General features: G+C 34.0%; 1 protein-coding gene across 2 annotated transcripts in view; it reads right to left on the reverse strand.

Annotated features, from left to right (window-relative positions):
• Positions 1-1,771: 1,771 nt before the first annotated feature.
• The window catches only part of LOC116341177, a 57,799-nt gene continuing 37,153 nt past the window's right edge, over positions 1,772-22,417 (reverse strand). For both annotated transcript variants that reach the window (XM_031768095.1, XM_031768094.1), the window contains 11 exons: positions 8,037-8,510; positions 7,825-7,972; positions 7,678-7,746; positions 7,282-7,615; positions 5,717-6,100; positions 5,357-5,612; positions 4,736-5,169; positions 4,488-4,630; positions 4,277-4,404; positions 4,030-4,208; positions 1,772-3,951 (listed from right to left, as the gene is read on the reverse strand). In XM_031768095.1, coding sequence (XP_031623955.1) covers positions 2,830-3,951; positions 4,030-4,208; positions 4,277-4,404; positions 4,488-4,630; positions 4,736-5,169; positions 5,357-5,612; positions 5,717-6,100; positions 7,282-7,615; positions 7,678-7,746; positions 7,825-7,972; positions 8,037-8,510 — 3,671 coding nt within the window. In that variant the 3' untranslated portion in view covers positions 1,772-2,829. The remainder of the gene's footprint in view (positions 3,952-4,029; positions 4,209-4,276; positions 4,405-4,487; positions 4,631-4,735; positions 5,170-5,356; positions 5,613-5,716; positions 6,101-7,281; positions 7,616-7,677; positions 7,747-7,824; positions 7,973-8,036; positions 8,511-22,417) is intronic.

Consider the following 22,417-nt stretch of genomic DNA (forward strand, 5'->3'; position numbering starts at 1 on the left):
TTAATCAAATTTATACGCACACAATAGAATGCAATAATTCAACGAGAAAAAACCTTGGATTCATCAAATAGCTGGTTAGTCAATAAGGGTTCAATTGTTTTATTTATATTCAACATTACTATTTGATGACTATATGATTTGTTTAAAATGTTTGTTGAATTCAAGGAGGATTTGAATGCTATAACTACTTGTCTCTATTTTAATAAACAAAAAAAATAATGTTATTACATTTACAGGACAAAGGTATCGAGGTTCAGGTTCCGTTTTGTGTTTCAATTTTTTGCTATAGATGTTGGCTATTGTTTGTTTAGGAAGATTTTCTTTTCATGCAACAATGAATTGGTATGAGGTTAGGTGTACAGTTTACATCAATAACAGTTTTCTTTCTTAATAATATTATAGTATTTGCAGCATCTATCAAATGGTATATGCAACGGACTTCGATTTCTTTTGGATAAAGATGAATTTGTAGATAATTTTCACTTCAAGATTGTTTTTTTCTTCTACAAACTGTTCAATTAACAGTGTTGACTAAAATTTCCATTTAAAAAAGATCCAGCAGTGAGCATAAAGCACAATAACTTGTTGTACAGTTTGAGTTATCTTTTGACAGAAAACTTGGCTTAAAATTTTGTTCTATTCCAGATTTTGTACATGTGTTAAAGGCACCATTTGCAAAACAGTTTGAATAGCCTTTTCTTTCTTTGTTTTAATTCTGTCATGTGAAAACTTTCAATTTGTAAAAAAAAACATTCGTAAAATCTTTGTCCATAAAACATTCATGTAATATGTCAAGTGCAAATGTCAAACATGTTGAATATTTAATTCCATTTGAAGCCATTTTAAATGTTACTTTCATCATTCCTTGAGTTAGCGAGTATATTTTAGATTTTTGTTTTTCTAATAAATGAAAAGAAATTCAATGATTTAAAATTATACTGTTTTTGTGTGCAAGCATGTTAAAGGTTTTTCTAAAAAAGCGAAAAGGAGTGTTGTAATTTTTATGTCATTTTTATGATTATATTGTTATTTATCAGGTACACGCAGTGAAACTATTTGCGCTATAATCAATGTTTTTTTTCTGACACAAACCAAATTATGAAGGGTTATTTATTTTATCAGAGAATAACTGTCACTGATATTATATTCGGATAAGATATTTCACAATAGCTAGCTTTTTGGTACATATCGACTTTGTAGCTTTTATTGGGTTAGCTCAAATTGCTGAACGACGATATATTTGCAAGATGAAACTTCATTGTAAAAAAATGCCGTCATTTGACGCAAAACCGCATAGCCAAAATGTAATTGGTCATTGTACAATATCTGAGCGGAATATGCAATCAGAGTGAAACGATCTATTCTAATCCTTAGTTTAATCCAGAAATTTATTACTAACTGAGCTATTCACTGAACATCATATTTTCTCTACGAATTTTCAAAAGGAAATTCTAGATTCTTTTCAGTCGATACAAAATGTTCATTCTATGGAAACAAATTGGTATGAGGTTTGAGGACGGAGAAAACTAAAACAACAAAAATACCATTTAGTTAAATGAATATTGTGGAATTTTTCGATTAACAACTGTTGATATTTTAAATACCAAGCCTCTCAAGAAATACAATTAATCGATTCTATTTGATGCCCGATATTCAATACATGAATTAAAGAGAAAAAAAAAACATTTATATAATTCAATTTCAACGAAATAAAATAACTTTTTGTATTAAATCTGTTTAAATAAAATTAGACAAAAATAAGTTTGTTAACAACAAAAAAATGTAATAAATGTTTGCAATGTAAACGATTATTAAAACACAGGCTATGGGATGAAATTCAAAATTAAAGTTAAACTGAAGCTATGTATATCTTCTATCCGTTTGTAGTTATATGTATTCACAGAATGCAAAAGAAACAAAAAAAGATCTACAATTTATGATTATTTCGTATTCAAATACTGACTTAATGATGTCGAATCCAAACGATATCTAATTGTGTCGCTTTGGACTCACAATTTTCGTTATTTTTTTTTTCTTTTTCCACTGTGCTTTCCGAAATTGGTAAAAATGACAAATTCTTATATATTTACAAGGTGAATACTTAAATGTCTATCAAATTGATGCTTTTTCTTATAAATTAAATAGCCAAAAGGGGTTAGCTACACATTTTTCATTCTGAATGCGCATTAACTTATATTTAAAAAAATGATTTTACGACAAAATTCGTAAACCAAATGCTACCTTTTAAAAAAAATGAACCGTGAACGATGAAACACTTATCATTTTAAAATTGATTTATGCATAAATTACGTCTAAATTGATACCCGTTTAACGTCAACGTATGGAATTATATGAGTTTTTTCAATGAATGTATGATCAATTCATCACGTTCAATAATAAGTTCCATTATAAAAAACGTTATATTGGTACTCAAGTACCAAATAGTATTATCTCTAATGACATATACATGTGTGTATGTGAAAATAAAATATCAAATTGAACAAATTTTTTCTAAGGTTCATATAGAAATGGTATCGTTTTTCATTTGATCTCATTTATTTTCACACCACCAAATTAATCCTGATGATCTGTTTGAGTTGTCGTTGTGTTCGAGTGCAGTTAAAAAAAAAAAACAATATTAGTCAGTATACACAATTCGATTAGTGGTCATGGCATGTTAATCAACTAAATTCGCAAGATTTGAGCCTCTGTATCACGTATTGTTTGTTAAGCTCATTTCTTATTTATATCACAGTTACATTGCGGTCGACAGCGTCATTTTTGTTCTGTATGTATCAGCTGTTCAATTCGATTGTTTTGTGGCCAGCGCTAAACCAAAGCGGCCGACCGCATGTATCTCTGATTTTCGACGATTGAATGCGGTGTACCATTATTATCGAATGTGTTTAAATCAAATAAGCAATTGGTTTTATTGGCAATGCGATCCATTGGAACCGAACCGCTGCTTGTGCTTGCTGAACTGCTTTCTGTTCCATTGGCGGATTCTGGTAATAAACTTTGTTGAATATCATCAAAAATCGATACGTTCGACTTGTGTGCCGATGTACGTTTCAGACTTTTTGATTTATCATCTTGGATTGACCGTTTTACTATCGGTGGAATTTCAGTTTCATTATTATATAGAATGGAATGTACCGATTTATTTGGAGGTAGCATGTTTTTCATTGAACCATTACAGAGTATATTATTTGGTGCAGTATCAGCTCCAAGTGCTGCTTCAATATTATGATCGATACGCTGATAAGGCAAATCGATTGAATTGGCAGTGTTTGATCCATGATTTGTACTTGTATTTTTCAGGTGATCGTTATTCATTGTTTTGTTATTTGATTTTGGCGTTGATGAAATTAAACCGCATCGACTTAAATCAATATTCTCGTCATCGTTGTCGGAATGTGCATTTGTGTTATTATGATTGTGGCTGCGCACAATAATGCCATTTATTTGATTGTTTTGCTTCTTTTGCAATCCATTTCCATTCAACGATTGGATATTCTCTAAGCTCGGCGTTACAATTAGTGTTTGCATTTCGTGTGCATCGTTTGTACAATTCGCCGATATTTGAGCGGATGAGGTTGGAATTTTTGTTGTTGCTCCAACAACCGGGCCACGTGCTATTGGTGATCGACTTTGGAATGAATTTCGTGTATTGTTACCATTGCCATTTATGTGCTGGTGATGCGGTGACTTTGAACATCGACGATGTCTCACTATGATTAAAGCACAAACAACGACACATATCACCGAAAGTAAAACACCAATTGATATTCCTAAACGTGGATCTTGATATTTGGACGTGTTGGTATTGATATTCCAAATGCTTGGAATTTCTTTCATTTCACGCAGATCAACATAAATTGGAATGCCAACGCCAAAATTACTTACAGCCTGAATGGATATATTGAAACGATCACTCTCTTGGCCGGGAAACTAATACAGAAAAAAAAAATCGGAATACAATATATATCACTTGCTTAATTCCACAAGGTATCCATTTCTTTTACTCACTTTGAATTCATTTTTAATGATTTCACTTTGATAGGGAATGTGTTTCTCGTGTGTCGTATTTGCTATTGTCCATTTAATCAAATAGTATTCCAAAATGCCATTTGCTTTGGTTGGAGGACCCCATTCAATAACAATACCTTTGTCTTTGTAAATCGTATGATTGGTCACACTACCAGGTACTGTTTGAACATATCAAATGAAAATTAATTTAATCAACCCGATGCAAAGAGACTCAACAAAAACTTACTGTCGTGATTTGTTTGAATTTCAAATTTGTTGAAAAGTGTTTCCGTTTCACTGCATTTGAACAACAAAAATGTGTATGCTGTGTATGATTTCAGAGATACAACATCGACAAAGGAGTTTTCAATTGATCTGCAATGATTAAATTCGTTACAACTTCGTATTCGTTTGAAGAAAGAGAGAGAGAGAGAAAAAAAAAGAGATAGATAAATTACTTGTCGTCACAAATCTGTTCCCCATCCATTAGATAACAAATTTGAACGCATCTAAGACGTGGATCCATCGATTGAAATGTAATTTGATTAATTCCAATGCTCCAAATTTTAAATTTTGTCATTCGTCTCGAAGTATCTTCAATCTATTTGTGAAAAGCCGAAAGTTTTTGGATATGAGAAAACTTACTGAATTATAAATTATTATTTTAAAGAAACTGCACCCATGTATATTGAAAATGCATACGAACCTTTTTCCATTCAACAAATCTTACGTCTTGAATAAGTTCGCCGTCGTCATCGATTATTGGCACCAGCACACGTACAATGATTTCATGTGTATTCGGTATGAGTATGCCCGAAACATTACCATCGACGCGTAACTCGGTTAACATTTTTGAATTTGTTTTCATTTCATTGTTATCGGTTTGTGTTGTGCGGTCGTCATAATCATCGAGTTCGGTGTACGGATAAATGTTGGTTGTGACGGAGATATTGGTTAAATCACCAACCGTATCATTCCACGATTGATAATAATCAATGTGTTGCGTTGTACCAACTATTTGATTGCTGAACGATGTCATTTCATCACTTTGAAATTGAATAATATATTTCGTTGCATTTATTAATTTCTTTGACCACCAAATAAAAATACCCGAAGGTGAAAACATCCCAGATATCGGTACTATAAATCAAACAAACAAGTAACCAATTATTTTATCGATTAAACTTACTTTTCAGGGTATATAATTTGGACTCAATAAATTACGTCCATTCAATTAATAGCGATAATGTCAAGTTTCAATTTAAAGAAGAAGAATAAAAAACCTTGAATGTTTATATTCGAAATTTCAGAGGTTAATAATACTTACACCCTTGTGTAGCGCACTTAACTCCTTCTGACAATCGTGAAAGATCGTATATCACACTTTTTACTTTGCCTCCGGTATCGGCTGAGCTTATTCGTTCCATTCCCCGAAAATAAACCATAACTGGTTCAAATGGTGGCCTTCTTTTATCCGTAACAGTGAAAGTGTTTTGAACACGCGTGTTTTCATCATGCAAAACTTTTGAATACCAATATGGTTCACTACGTTTGCTCGCAACGTAATAGGTAACCGCTGACCACTACAGATCATTTATAATAGAGAAAAAAGGGACAACAATCAATATAAATATATAAAATAAATTTGCCAAAAAAAAAATGTTAATCAAGTTCAATAAACACATACGCGATAATATTGTGGTCCATCGAAAGTGACTTTGAACGTTGTCAAATTCAGTGGAAAGCATTTTGGGTTTTTCGGTGGATCCATGTGCTGTTTCGGTTTCAAGCTCATCAAACCAGTTGCGTGCACCTCACCGGCCACATTCGTTGCAACACATTGATAGATACCTTTATCTTTTTCCTCATACGTTTGAATCAATAGTTTCGATTCATCAGGTCGCACAATCCAATCGTATTCGATTAATTTACCATCACGATACCATTGAACGGTTGCTTTTGGATTGCTGGTTACATTACAGTTTAATTTAACATAAAAACCCAATGCTCCTTCTTTTGATGTAAACGCATCATGTATTACAGGCGGTGTTGTTATGGTTACATCAAAGGTCTAATCGGGAAAATTGAAAGAAAAAAAAAACGTTTTGAATTTGATTTCAATCGAAAAAATAATGAGAAAGGTTCTCCTACGAGGTGAAAAGTTTGACACAAAAAAAAAATGTTTTCGATAACCTTTCTGGAATAAAAAAGAGACGGAGAAATTTTCTCACGTCAAAAGATGATATTTCCACTTGAATTATGTGTAGATTTTCATCATAAATTGAAGACCATTTTAGGAATTAAGAAATATGTACGTATCGCCGTTCGAATATAATTATTTTTACATTTTTAATGATCGTGCATGGACAAGAAATGATTTTCGGACCGTTCAAGAAATGCTCCACGCGATAAAAAAAAATATCAATAAAAAATCATCTTCCATAAAAGGAGCTGCGTAAATTGGAGTTAACGGAATAAAACGAAAAACAACACAACAAAAATATACCAGAATAAGTCTCAGAAATGTATAAATATACATGCAAAAATGTAGAATATAATCAGATTTGTGAAAATCAACCTAAGAATGTAATAATATTAAAGGAATTGCGTTACAAATCGTACTAACAAGCTCTTTCTTTGAACAACAACAAATGTTCAATGGATTTTCTCTTAACCGAAAACCTTGGACTGTTATTAATAACTTTTGATACATGTATTTTGTGTATTTTTCTGGGAAATTGCATGTTTAAACGAACCAAATCCAGCATGTTCATTTTATTCGACACGTGCCACAACCATCACACAGATTATTAAAATGACATTTATGAATGGAATTGGTGTTTTAGTTGGCAGTTTAAGTGTCGAATATAGAAAATGTGCGGTTCACTGAATTTATCCGTTGATCGATTCAGGATTATTTCATAACTTCAATTCATTATACACTGTGATATGAATGCATTCATATGGATGCTTGGTCTTGGTTATGGAAATGAATCGATGAGACATCCAGCTGTGACAAAGTGTCAATGCGATACACTCATGCGATATGAAGAAAAACAAGAAATTTGAAATAAATCGATGCATTAAAATAAGCACACCGAGCACCAAGAGTGCTGGCTTACGCTTTCGAAATTGATGAGAATGAGATTAATCAGAAGCACAAATTGAATAATTAAAACGAGTAAAACTGTTTTATGTTTGATAGATGAAATGATATCACGATTTTAATCTGCATTTTTTAAAATTACTTACTTGATATTCATCTCCAAAATGACATCTGTAGATGCCGTCATTTTTTTCGACCGATGTATTTGCGATGTGCAATTTATATGGATTTTGTGTAACCAATTCAATTGATGACATTTTTTCCGTCCGAGATGTAAACGTCCATCGAATCGCATTTCTTGATGTAGCCATGGATGTGAGTGCACAATATAAATTTAATGCTTGCCCATTTGCAATAAAAATGTCTTGATTTTGTAGCGGTGGTAAAAGCATCGGATTATTTGCCGTAATTGAATGTGTTACTTCGAGCAAAAATTGAATATGTTTTCGATCCTTATAAAACTCGTTTCGTGCAGAGCACCTGTAAAATAAATTTTTTGGTTAAATTTCGACGATTTAATAATTGAATAGTAAACAATTTACCGAAAAGTTTGATAATCTTGATTCATCACGTTGACGATTAAAAGACTTCCATTATTCAGTTGAAAGTATCTGCAAATTAATTTTGAATTTAATTCTCAGTGAATCGAAACGTTTTTGAGTAAAAGTTCAAATGGTAAATGGTTATACCTTTCGGCCACGTCCAAATTGATGTTCGTTCCATTGTTAAAGTACCATTGAATATTTGCTGTCGGTATGCTTTCAATAGCACAATTCAAGACGAGCGAACTGCCAAGCTCTGCTGTCAACTTTAAATTGTCGAATTTTCGTTCAAGAACTGGAAAACAATTGTCAAATATATCATTTTGCATTGCATTGACATTGCCGAAATTGAATGTTACCTGCTGTTTCGACTTTAGATGCTTTTGAGATGATTGCACCGATGTCTGGTTTTGTTGTTTTAGCTACGCATCGATAAATGGCTGTGGCAATAGTTGAATGTGCAATTTTTATGGTACCATTACAAAATGTTTGAATATACGAGCTAAGTGTGTCGTTAATTGGCCTGTCATCCCGCAGCCATTGATATTGCACTTCCTGCTGACATACATTCGTAGCGGTATTTTCTTCTTGATGATTTGAATAGTCACTTGCTTCATCATTTTGTATGAAATCACTTTCGTCGGGAAAAAATGGTTCATCGTTTTCATAGTCACTTTCATCGTTCGGTGTTGAATTGTCGGTAAAATTGGCCTCACAATGCAGCAAAACAAACGAACCAACAGGAATGATAACATGCTTGTTCGGATGAACGACTAATCTGATCTGTGGATCGGGCCCTTTTACTCCTTGTCCCGATGACAAAAATGCATTTCCTGCAATGAAATAAAAACAAAAATAGCCATATAAAATCAATTAAATCCAAAGTGAGTGGAAATGGTTTTCGGTATAATTGCTTAGAAAATTTATTAGGTTGGTGATCATTTAACGAGATCAGTGTAGAGTAAAGATCAACGAATTTGGCTGCAAAGACCGTTTAAAATGCGTATGCATACACATGACTTCATAACTACGGCGAAGCATTTGTGAAATTAATGTTAGCAATTTGCATTTTAATGCATTGCAATAAATAACGCATGTTGGTGTGGTACGAAGCGCAAAAAAAAACATGTTCGCCGAACGGATTTCAATAAAACTGTTTGAAATCGAGTGTTGCGGCACCCAGTCGCACAAACCGTACGTATGGTTGTATCAACGAAAAATGTGAATAATGGTACGCTCAATCCACGACCACCCATTTTAAATTGAACAATAAACGAAATTAATCATAGAAATATTGCCGATTTGTAAATGTTGATATGATTGTCGGCGGTGAAATTATAACTCAAGCAATTGCCGCGAATGATATCAACGTTCCACTTAAAATGTGATATCATTGCATACGAAAATGCTTATACTTTCGGCATGTTTTTTTAATGTCGTATGGCTCATTTATCTCCGTCTTTCTTTTTCCGTGCTGCATGAAATGTGTGGCGGTGCGTTGGTCGAACTTTTTTTTCGTATTGATAGATTGTGGTGTATGTGTGTTTAATAGCTAGCGTATGCTTATCATCACCGAAGCCCACATTTTAAGTTATCAAATGAGGAATACATTGCAGCACAAGCCAGCCTTTTTTGTCGCAAAATCAACGACAACAACACTGAATTATGCATTCGACAACAAATGTAATTCCGTCTGAATAAAGTATGTATGCATTTATTCAGAATTTAAAAGACAACAAACATCAGCTCTCGCAATTGAATGTAGCACAAATAATGTGCGCACACCGCACACACCAACAGAAGGACAAGCACAGCACGACAACCACTTTATCTGCGCATCCTTTTGTTCTCTCTCTCTCTCTCTCTCCTGCTCTCGCTCTGTTCATTGAGATGTGAATCCGATTTCTTTTTTTTTTTTTCACCCATACAACGGCATCATTCTTTGAAAATAGGCAACAAGCCCCATTATCAATGCAAAGTGAATTCATTAAAAACGTAAAAAACCTTCATGACTGGGCCAATAGCTGCGTAACCATATTCAAAATATGTAGTTTCTCGCCCAATGCACTAAACAGTGAGCGAAACATTCTCTCGTAAACCGTTTGCTCCACTGGCGCTTCGTCATATTTCTGTATATTTGTAATTTTATTTTGTTTGTGTTCATCTTTTCAGATTTTGCTGCATAAAATATGAGGAGCTATAAGACAGCATTATCTCTCACGTGATTGATTGTGCTTCTGCATCATTTAAAATTTAAAACACGGAAAAAGTGCGTAAAATATTGCGTAAGTATAAATAAACGCGCGCAAACGAATGCGCGTACAAGATGATGTCATAAGAGAATGAAATGTAAATGATTTGATCCCATTGAACCAGTATAACATTTTTTGTTGCCTTTGCAAATAGACATGCTTTTTTTGTTTGTTCCATTCGTCTGATAAACATGGCAAAATCTGTTCATGCCGAAAATACGACACGAGATTTTAATAATGATAATCTCCGCATAATATCGGTGAGACTCCTTGTCGCAAGTCTATTTTTGTAATCAAAATACCGTTAATTGCGTCATGTAATCTCATAAATTGAATGTGATACTGCATTATATTTATGTGCATTTCATAGCTATACCAAATGGATAATAATTTATTGTCATTTTACTGCAGAGTTCAGTCAGCCGTTTTTTTCTGTTTGTTTCTCATTTAAGTGAGAATTCTCGATAATTAAATTTAATATTTTTTTGCCCTCTCATTATTATTCCATTTCAATTTGATTTTTTTTATTGATTCAATCCAATCTATATAATTGTGAGCGAAATTAACGTATTTTCCCATTGGTTTTTGCCTGTGAAATAGCAGAGAACCGGTGAATGCGTAAAATGATCTGCGTGAATGCATGTCGTCAGTTGAAATATAATAGTTGTGGCATGATTGGGGCCGTACATTTCCATAGTGTCATTTCACGTATGTGTGTGTGTGTGTGCGAGTATATTTTTTCTGCTCTCGAACGCAATTGCGTTGCGGAGCTATGTGAGATGGTGAAGAGATAAACGAATCGAAATTGAAATGCCAAATGGAAATTGGAATTTATTGGGTACGGTTAACTTTTATTTATTCGCCATCAATTAAGCGAGAATATTTTTCGAATGGAGTTGAACGTTTTTTTCCTTTTCCATTCGAAATAAAAATAGGTGCGGTTTTACGCATTTTTGTTTTTTCCAATGATTTTCAAAAAAAAAAACTACATCCAGTCGTTTACGCACCACTCGATCACATTTGATCAAATGATATTCCGTTGAAACGGTAAACAGTATTTAAAATGAATATACAATTTTGAGATAGATAAATTAAAAAACAAAAACACAATTACACGGCTGACAGAAAAGCGATACGATTTGTTTGACATTTCGCTAAAATCACAATTCCCATTTGTCGTTGTATTCGGTAACTTTTGAATTGGGAATACATTTTGGAAAATTGTGTATGCCTATCAAAATATCTAAATCAATTGTCGGAAGTGGAAAACATCGAAAGAGAGAAAAAGTTTGATTTTTCATGACATGTACAAATAAAACACATTTAAACGAATCTATTGGATTTGCTGTCGTTTCCGTTATAAAAGAGAAGAAAAAACAGTCAGAGCAGCAAATCGGCATTGCAAGCGTGGATGCGATTTAACTTTTATGATGGTGCTTTTTAACAAGGTAGAAAAAGGCAATTTAAATGTAAAATACGGCCTAATGTGTTTGGGAATACGTTTGTTTCTGATGCAAAATGTACTAATAATCCTGCTGAGTCAATTTAAATTATTCCATTTTCAAAATCCATGCCGAAACAATAGACAAAACGCAAACTGAACACCATCGACCAAATCAAAATATGCTGTACTCTCTCCTCATCGGTTCAGTTTTACCGAATTACGTGTGTGGAATCTCAACATTTGCAAACGTATTTTACCACAGTTACATAACACTCTAAGAGCATGATTTTATAGAAAACTTGTGTATCGAATCCTGTTTTGAAGTGATGACAGGCGAAAACAAAAAAAAATCATAGAAATTCTGTAGCTCCATTTTGTTTGAACTTCCTTGTTAGGCTTGTGCCTTTGAGATAAAAAAAAACAACATTTGTATTCATAAAAGCTCTTCGAAAAAAAGAAAAAATCACTTTTCAACACAAATTCATTATCGTTATATTTCGATTCACGAACGATGGATTTGTTTTTCGAATACTTTCCGTTCAATGTACATAATCAATAAAATGTGCAGAGTCTGCAGTCGGTTTTCAATGTCTAAATATTAAAAAAATACAAATTGCCGTTAGATCCACGTGTTTGAAATTTTCATAGAATAAGAGAGCAAGAGAGCGGGAATCAGATAAAATGTGTGCATTGAATTTGGTGCGCTTCTTGAGATTTATTGTTGGGCTTAACAAATATGAATTGAGTGACCACATTACGCATGAAATATGCGCGTGTGAACGAATATTAAAAATAAACTATCCAGTTACATATAATGGCAATTATGATAAAATTACATAAACTGATCGTATCGTTAGTTGTGTTTATCTTTTCTTTCATGCGTCTCTCTCTCTCTCTGTCTCTGTCTGTCTGTCTTCATACCTACTTCGAAGCCATCGAAGTGGTACGTGTTTTAGAAATTGTTTGCATGGTGTTACACATATATTTCATTTGATGTTTTTGTTGCGCGCACACACACACACATTATTTGTACATTTGCGTAAATTGTCCAAAGGCAAAACACGCATAAAAATCTCACCGGGTGATTTTGTGTATTTTTTTCTTTTTTTTTTCATTTCGTTGTTTGTTAGGGTGATACGTTAGGCAATGGAATGCAAATGAAATGCGAGCACCAAATCTGTGCTTGCTCACGCTTACGCGCACGCACACAAACACAGAAAAATGTGTACATGGTATGGTGTCGATTGGTGTTTTGTTTGCAAATAAATCCATCACGTTTTGTGCGATAGAATCGGTCGAAAGAGGTAAAATTAAGAATTGAGTTAGAGCGAAATGCGTATAATGCCATTAGCTAAGGAATGCTGCTCACTAGAATATTTGCAAACTGTTTCTTCGACGGTTTTTTTTCTCTTTTCAACATTCTCTCTCTCTTTCTGTTCCTCTTTTCATTCTTCATCATCATAATTGCGATCGTGTGCATTTTCATTGCGGAATTTTATTGATCGAATGCTGCTTTTAATGCAGCAGTTCTATTCATAATATTACACGAGAAATGCGCGTATTTTTTTTCTCTATTTGCAATTCTTCATCATTTTAGATGTCATTTGAGTTGAAAAACTATTTGTAGTCCATAATATTACCATTTATTACAAAATGCTCTTTCTATCGGTGGGTTTTTTTTTGTTCTTTATTCTGCTGTGCCACAAGGAACTGGATGTTGATCAAGTGAGCGGTTTTGATTCGATTAAATAACAAATGATGGTCATTACGCAAATAGAACACATCATTGATGAGCATTTTGCGGTTGTATAGTACAGTGGAATTTGAATTGATTGCAATGACTTTGGCTCGAATGTCTGGTTGTAAATGTAAAATCATCAAAAATGCTGTACAATGCAAACAAGATGTACAATGTACAGCAAAAGCAGCCGACAACGCGGCATATAAGGGCGAAAATCCACGAGAGACGAGTGCGAACGTATACGCACGCGACAAAACAATATAACTATCAACAAGATGAACCATACTGCAACATTACATAATGCTTCTCATTTTATTTCAATTTGCCTTTTTAAAGCGGGCGAGAATCAGACGATTGTCATTATAATATTGTCGGTATAATTCAGTATCTTTTGCTATCTCGTTGATCCAAAGAGGCATCGTACAGAATACTATACTATGGACAAAAAAACAACGGCCGAGTAAAGAGGAAAATCATTATTTTCTGTAAATCGCAATTTATGTGCGCACATTTAAAATTCTTGTACCTAGGATAATCACTGGAATGTTGTTACAACAACAGAATTTGCAACAACAAAAAAACAGCAACAACGACAACCACGAATGGTTGAGAAGATTCATCAGAGGCAAAATAGCACAATACTGGTTATATTTACATATATGCAAGAATTGGCTTGGATGTTGCGCAAAGTAAAGTTTTAATTATGTATTTTATATGCGATATTTGTTGGTGATTTATGTACAACGTGCGCGGAATCGTCAGCCCATTTGTTTGGCCATTGGCTTGTGTGTATGTGTAAATGTATGTGAGCACTACTTCACTCACACTCTTTTTATTCATCTTTGGCAATGAGAGAACATAATATCGAGACTACTATTTATGCACGAACGCAATGCAAACGCAGCTTCTGATAAGGAATAGAATATGTGACCTGTTCAAACATTTTAATTTCAAAGATTGTGTTGTGGCTCAACTCCATCCATATTATATCGGCATACTGTGTATGCATACATAATGTTCGCGGGGCTTCGATTCACCCACAAATGTAAATTGATGTGAGTGTTAAACGCATATCTCTTCCATTTACGCAAACAATGTGCTAAACTTTACTGAACCTACGCGCTTATGAATCTCATTTACATTAAACATATCACATGAGTGCAGAAAAAAACACAGAGATAGAGAGGGATATAGAGAAAAAGCCTCCGCATGCACTCATCACAGAGCACATTGTCGGTATTCACTTCATTCATTGTACGCCGTGTGCACTACATTCACATTCCAATGGGCCATTGTTTTGTTGCCAATGCAATACATACAATCAACGATGGCGTCTTCTCGTTCAAAATTAACATAATATGCAATCATGCACATGCACACGCACATATCACAATTAACCAAAACGCACTACGAACCGTCCAAAGATAGACATATACATAGATTGAGATAAGAGCATAAAACATATGTATATATTCATTTTTGTTTTGCAATCTTCATTCTCTTCTATGTGTTCGCCTTTGATATCGAAACTAGACGGATTCTTCATTCTTTTTGCACTTGAAATATTTGCAATAGTGTGTGTTGCGAATGTGTTTGAGTACTGGATCGGCTCAAGTGAATGGCAACTGTTTTGAATATGCGTGTGCATCAGTTTACACTGACATTCCTTTGTTCATTGGATTCGCTCATGCATTTCTTGTGCATCGATATATAAGCATCATATTTCTTCCTTTCCCTCGCTCTCTCTCTCTCTCTCTCTTTCTGCTTCAAAAACCAGCTCGAATTTTGCAATACATCATATATGCCAGTATCGCCAAACCATAAGAGAACATAATGATGCCAATATCGTATCTGATGAATGAATAAAAAAAATGCAAGAGAGAATAAAATGTGAAATAATAAGCACGTCAGCAAATGGGAAATAACAATTCATTGTGTTTTAGTTTGAAGCTTTGCGCACTGCCCTTTGTCACGCATCGAAATCCATCTCGTTCACTCTTGCTTCCATATCGTCTATCTATCGGTCTACACACCATTCATTCATGCTCACGTATCTATATGTGTCCGTATAGTCGTGATGCAGTAAAAGTATTTCATTTTCTCCTTCTGTTTTGTGTGTGCAACAACAACAGCAACAACACAAATAACGAGCAAAAGAAAAAGTAGTTGAAACTCTCGAGAATTTTGCTATTTACAGAAGTCAAACGTTGTGCAAAGCAAACATTTTAGCTCGAACCTCATTCGAATGACAGGGTTGAATGCAATATTTACAACCAAAAGTAAACATACGCATCCTTTGAAGCTATTCAAACATTCCATTACACTTTTTAGTTTGATATATGATATGAGAAATATGCTCGATGAAACGAAATATTTTTCTTTCTTTCTTTCTCTCTCTCCCTCTATAGCAAAACATGGATTTCTCCGTAATTTCTTCTCTCTCTCTCTATCCTTTTGTCATATGTACAGCACACTAATAAATGACAACTGTGAATTTTCGCACACCGTTCGATTCAATTCGATGACGGAATTGATGGTGCTATTTTAAAAAGACTTCAGTGTAAATATCACAACGGAACAAAAAAAAGCAGCAGAAAGACTTTGGTGACCATGACCTATCTCAATATGATTCATAGTGGTCATGGCTGCACTTGTGATTTTTCAAACTTATATTGCAGCGCAGAAAAAAAAACACTTAAAGCCGATCATCAACCTCATCTCGTCAATCGCAAATCATGCGGCGCATATGCCAACAAATGAAAAATAAAACACTATATGTTTTGTTTTGCTTCTTTTCACAAAAATGAATTGCTAATTTTTACAGCGCATGAGAACCAAATCCACTCACTGAATAATGCATCTTTAACGATGCGCTATTCTCAATTATTTGGAAATACTTTTAAGTCATTCATTCAAGTTATTTGTTCTGTAATTAGCATTATGAAAGCAATCAGCAAAATATGTGATATCCCCCCTCCCCATCTTTTGTGTATGTGGCTGAGCTATAATGAGCAAAACAAGCCACGAATAAACAACAACGACAACATCTTTACTTGACGCATAGAAAAATACTGCATTCACTGTCTAATTGGCTGTAATTTTCATGCAATTTTCAAGAGCAGACATTAGCAATTCACATTTGTGTTCATTACGTTTCAATCATTTGAAGCCATTAATCTGCATTGGAATCTAGGGGATATCCATGCGAATTAGAAATAGAACATTAGCAAAAAAATAGGGAAATTTACATGAAGAAAATAGTGAAATTAGCAATAAATAGCAGAATTAGCACTGTACATGTATATACTTTTGTAAGCATTTATTCTTGAATTTATTGAAATAATTAATTAAAATAAAATTCACAAAACAAACGAATTGAATACTGTTGAACTAAAATGTATCAAAATATGTAGTTAAATACTCTTTTTCCCATTTTTAAATAAAAATATATTCAATGGCACGTAACCAAGCACGTTCCATCTGTATAACTACAATTTACGAATTGCAATCGGAAATGTAGATTTGATGACAGATTTCTTACTGAAATCGTATATGCTAGTGCCTGCTTCAAATATACACGTTGAAAGTGTCAACTTGAAACATTTACGTAAACACATTTCGGTTATTCGATCATGCAGTCAATCTGATGTATGCAATATTTTTGACGTACTAGAAAAATTAGCAAAAAATAGCAGTATTAGAACAAACTAGTAGAAATACTAGCAGAATTAGTGAAAAATAGAGAGAAATAGCGTTTATTATTATAAATTATTCGATCTGCAATTCATGGTTATCCCCTAGATTGGAATAAACATAAAAGAGAAATTCTAGCCAAATGTTATTTCAATTTCGTCGTTCGAATATTTTGACAATACAATCAATGGGAAGGCAGAGCGAAATAAAAACATACAGAGTGAAAGAAATGGAGAATCGGCAGTCAAAAACAATTGCGTCAAAGGTTGCCGTAATTAAAGAAAGACCAACCGCAATGGAGGTATTGTTTGACGAAATTGCGTTGCAATCAAATAAAATCACGGCCATTTAATTAGTCGAAACACCCATACATCTATTACCAACTAATCGTCCTTACCATATAGTCTTTTGTAAAGGCTTGGAATTTCTCTTGAGAAAATTGATGAGCTCATTTTGATTCGTATTCATCAAAGTGGTCGAAAATGTAAATGCACTTCATTTTTCATAACATCACGTTGACCACCCGGTCCATTCAACAATTTCAAAAGTTTGATGTAATCACGACACTTTAATGACTTGTCATTTGTAATGATCTTGCAAAACTTTGGCGCTAAATACAGAGACCCGATAAAAGAACAAAAAAAGTAGTATTTTAAGAACAAGAACCAGAACACGAGCGAAGCAGGTAACATTGGCCGAGATATTGTTTACATCATCTTGATTGAAATAATAAAGCGAGACTTTATGTCTGAAAATGAAACATATTACATTTCAGAAAGTAGGAATGTCGTGAATTTTATGTTTTGAGTAACCGTAGAAACGCAGCGAACAAAAGACTGCCGCAATATTATCTGATTTGTTGATGGTGAGGAAAAAATCTCATTGTTTCGAAGTAAATGTGTTGATTAGGTCGCCCGAAGTATACAAAGACCACATGAAATTCGCACACATACACACACACGTCCACAAAGGATGATGGAACAAAATGATACCATAAAACTTTTTTGATTGAGTTACTTTAATTGGAAATTCAATCTACGATTTCCCAGTGAAGGTGTGAATTATCACAACTTCGTTCAAACAATGCAATGCAGCACACACACAAAAATGTATTCACAAGTAGCTGGCATCTATCATGTTGAACCAACCGCTTGAGCATATCCCTTGACTTTTATTGGTTCTGCATATATTGTGGATTTATTACCATAATTTAGTTTAAATTTGCTTGAAATCCATAATTTGAATTTAGTAGTCATGTACGAAAGCATGTTTTATGGCCGAAACGATTGGGCCGTACAAAATTTGATGCAACATTTTCTGTTATTGTGTTTCTACCATTTTTCGTATTTGCTAAAAATGACAATACTTTATGGATTTTTAGTGTTCAATATAGGAAGTATAAGAGTGGGTGGCTGCGATGACAGCATTCATTTTACAAACGATGCAATTGAATGGTGTACCATGGATTAGGGCCCACGAGATTATTCACGATGCACGCACATAATTTAAGTACAAAATTGACATTTTAAAAGAAAATATTAAAGGCTCTATTCTCTTCGGTATTGGCAATTGAAAATAAAACTAAAGTGAATGAAAAACCGAAATGAACGACTTTCGAAAATGTTGTAGGCTTTCGCCATCAGAAGAAAGGCATCATAAATTTTTCCACAAAATTCCCATTCAGACCGTGTTGAAACATTAAGTTATTTTCATCGATTTACGTGCGCACATGAGCTTTTAGTTATGTGTTTTTATATTCTTCTTCCTACTTATTCAATATCTATCTCTCTTGCTCGTACTATGTATTCACTAAAAAAAAATCCAATTTGGTGGACAACGTGAGTGTATTCGAAATTTGAATTTGTTTTTGCATTGCAATATGCGAATGGAAAATTACGGCAGCGGCGCCGCTTAGATCCCAGAACATCGGCAAATAGAACGAGAGAAAGTATGGTAAAAAAAAAGCAGAAAAAAGATGAAAAAAAAAAATTAGAAATTTGTACCTTGTTTGGTGTTAAATTTATTATGATTATATTTTGTTGGAAATTTGAGAAACATTACATTAATATTGGTGCTCGTACCGAGCCAATGATTTATATTGCGCGTGCATGTAAACACCTTAAACGTTTGTAACACATGTTCGTGAATAATGCACGCGTGGCCCAAACTCAATTTGGTTTTCGTTCCTTTGCACATTCCACGGATATAATGTGGACATACACATTTGTGTGTAACATACAAAATGTATAATGCTCCAATATCGACTTAAATATCGGAGATTTAGGACGTGAAATAAGAAATAATTACACAACATTATGCGGAAACGAATCCTAAAGACAAACCAGATAAATACTTATGCGCGCTTCTTTTTTCATTTAGCGTCGACATTTATTTTGATCCTTTCGCAAATCGATTCACTTGACAACACACATAGGAAGTATGTGTGTGTACGAGAGAGAGAGAGAGAGAGAGAAATAGAGAGAGAGGGAGAGAGAATCACAAATCTTTTATTGTGTGCGGGTTATTGTAATGTTACATAAATACAACAACAGCAAAAAACAGAAAGAAAATTTATTGCCGTTTTCTTTTTCCGTTTTGAAAACGGTACGCGGCAAATGCAAAAACAATTTTGTGAAAATGGGCCGACGCAAATTTTTCGTTGAAATAAAAAGGACAAGATACAAAGAAAACGGATTTTCCGAATGATTTATTGCATCCAAAGTATAAACAGCGGTTCGCTGCGAATAATCAAAAGCACAGTTTACGCGATGAAAATGGCGATCTGACAAAACGCAACGCATGTGGACATCATTCGACCGAAACATTAAATATATTAAAATTTCGTATTCGAAAAGCACCCGATTACAATGGATTTCCAAATAGATAATTTCTTTTTTGTGCGTTTGAATGTGTGTTGTTGTTGTCCGAGAGACACAGAGCATAGAAATGTCTCATTTCATGCGTTGACGAAGATTTGTTATAAAAGAATTTACTTAATCTAATCGTTTGCTGTTTAGTCATTCAAATGATGACATCCTATTCTGGCGCACGTATTTGTGATGTATAACGGATTAAACATACACTTGCACACAAACACATGGACATACATAAAATCTTTATAAAATAGTTTCTATTTGTCGACGGAAGTTTTCCGAGACACCAGAATAATATAAAAGTTTCAAGCGAAAATCGTGACTTTAAATGGCCAAAAATTCAAAATTCAAAGTTCAATATCGATTCTCATTTTTCATTTGCATTGCCGCCTCAACACGATCATAAATCTAATGCTCCAAAAAAAAATTATTCCGGAAAATACGAATCATTTAACTTGTCATTTGGTGCGAGCTTTTTGTTTTGTGTGCGTATGTTCATTTTTTCCTGCATTTTCCTTTATCACATTAATGAGCAGCTGTCGTACGCATTTATTTATTTACACATTGCGAAGAAAATTCCTCTTTTACACCCGCACTTTCTCTCTTTTTTTCCATTTGTGGACGGGTTTCTGATTGAAATCCACCGAAAACGGGTGCTCAACGTAAAAGGTAGTACCATGCCGTGAATTCAAAGGAAAGGTCGAACCATCCATTATGTTGTATAGGCGAAGGAAGAAAATAAGAGCAAAAACCGACCTTTTATTTTTCTGTTTGCCACGAATCATTTGTATCCTTTTCTCTTCGTTTAAATGGCGAATGTAAATAGTGCTTGGCGTAATATCCCGCCCTTTTGTGTGCATGTGCTTGTACGTTTTTGGCATTGCTGACTTTCAAGGGATTTTAAGATTATGTGATCTGTAAACCACTTACTTTTGAATGCCTAACTCGGTATTCAGCCAAAACTCGGAAGTCAATTGACATGAAATCAAGACACATAAGCAACCCGCCTTTCATGATAGAAAAAATACACGTATTCACGTAGTTACTTATTACGCAAATATATTTATTGAAATGATGTCAAATTTTCCATTGTATATGCTTATCGTTTTTTTTTTCTTGATGCCATTGCATCGGAGAGAATGAGAGAGGGATAAAATGAAAGTAATGCGTAGTCTATAAGTAACTGGATTAAAAAAACTCAAGTCTGATTACCGGCAAGCTTCATCGGAATAAAGAAGAAGCCGTTCTTCGAATGCGAATTTATACGTGATGTATCTCGATTTTCGATGATGAACACTTTTTTTTTGCCTATTCTTGGTACACATTCTTAATATTCGATGCTTTCCAGATGGTTCGTAATGTTGATTTTGCTATTTTTTTTGCTTCGTCTCTTCCACATCAGCTTGCAGCACATACACACAAAATTCAGCTTATTGCTCAGGTCGTGGCACACAAAATAATGACTATTATATGGTGGCCATGGCAACTAATGGTTCTGTTTATTATATGGTTTCCTTTTGATTCGTCATTTTCCTTCTTCAGCCTTCTATTTAGAAAGTAAACATCTCAGCGATGTCAATAATAAGCATTTTTGTGTACTTTTCAATGGTGTGTGTTTCGCTTTTGATAGGCTATATTTGGATCACCGATAAAATGAATATAGTGAATTCGTGGCTCGATCCAGCATCTTACTTTATTTGGCGGACGAAAAAAAAATATATATATATATGCAAAAAAACGCACACAACATTTTGTGCCTAATAAAGGAAATTATTTATTGGATTTCGTGGAAATTCGCTATATCATTAAATTAATGCGAAATATGTTAATTGAATGGTAACTTTATGCAATGTCAGGCATCGTGTCGCAGGCCACCAACAAAACTCGAATGGAATTTTTGGTGCTTCCTTTGTGTTTTGCTTGTTTCAAGTGATGCCCGAATACATAGTCGAAATTGAAATTGAAATTAATTTTAAATGAATTCCATGTATTGACGCCAAAATTCGTGCGACATATACGGTGATACACACAAATACCATAAGAATTTGTCTATTTTCTTTTACATTAATTTACATGTATCGATTCTCGAATGGAAAATGTATGCCTTCGTCGATGTTAAAGTGTCGCGAGTTCTTTTCTTTTTCTTATTTGGTTTTTTTTTGTCAGGGCTCAATAGCTATAAATACAACCGATTATGGTATAAAAATATGGTGTATTGCGTACACAAATTTATGTATTCAGATTGAATGACTAATCAACAAACGAGAAACCAAAGGAAATCAGACTAAATATCATAAACACAGATGCGAGGAAGAGGCGAACGAAATGACATGAAGAAATTGAAAGAGACATAAAAAATAGAAGAACTTAATGTATGAAGTGCTTCGTATTGATTCTACAACCCACCATCATTTCTATGACCAAGCTTTGTAATTGAGAGTATACAATTGGAAACGACGATCCAAAGAGAGAGAAAAAGAAAAAAAGCTTCATTTTCGAAGCAGCAGCAACTCTCTGCGCGACAATTGTCTAACTTTTGTTAAGTTAACTTTGACTTGACAGTTGCCGTAAATTGGCTTGACTCGCAAAAATTTGTGGGCAGGCATGCGAAAAAATTCTGTACACTCCACTCAACAAAAAATATGTGTTTTTATTCATAGCAACGAATGGTCGCTCCAAGAGACACATCTAGAGAGAGAGAGAGAGAGAGAGAGAGAGAGAGAGAGAGAGAGAGAGA

This window comes from Contarinia nasturtii, unplaced genomic scaffold, assembly GCF_009176525.2.
Source record: "Contarinia nasturtii isolate CC-2019 unplaced genomic scaffold, AAFC_CNas_1.1 Cnas_scaffold_695, whole genome shotgun sequence".
Taxonomy (NCBI): domain Eukaryota; kingdom Metazoa; phylum Arthropoda; class Insecta; order Diptera; family Cecidomyiidae; genus Contarinia; species Contarinia nasturtii.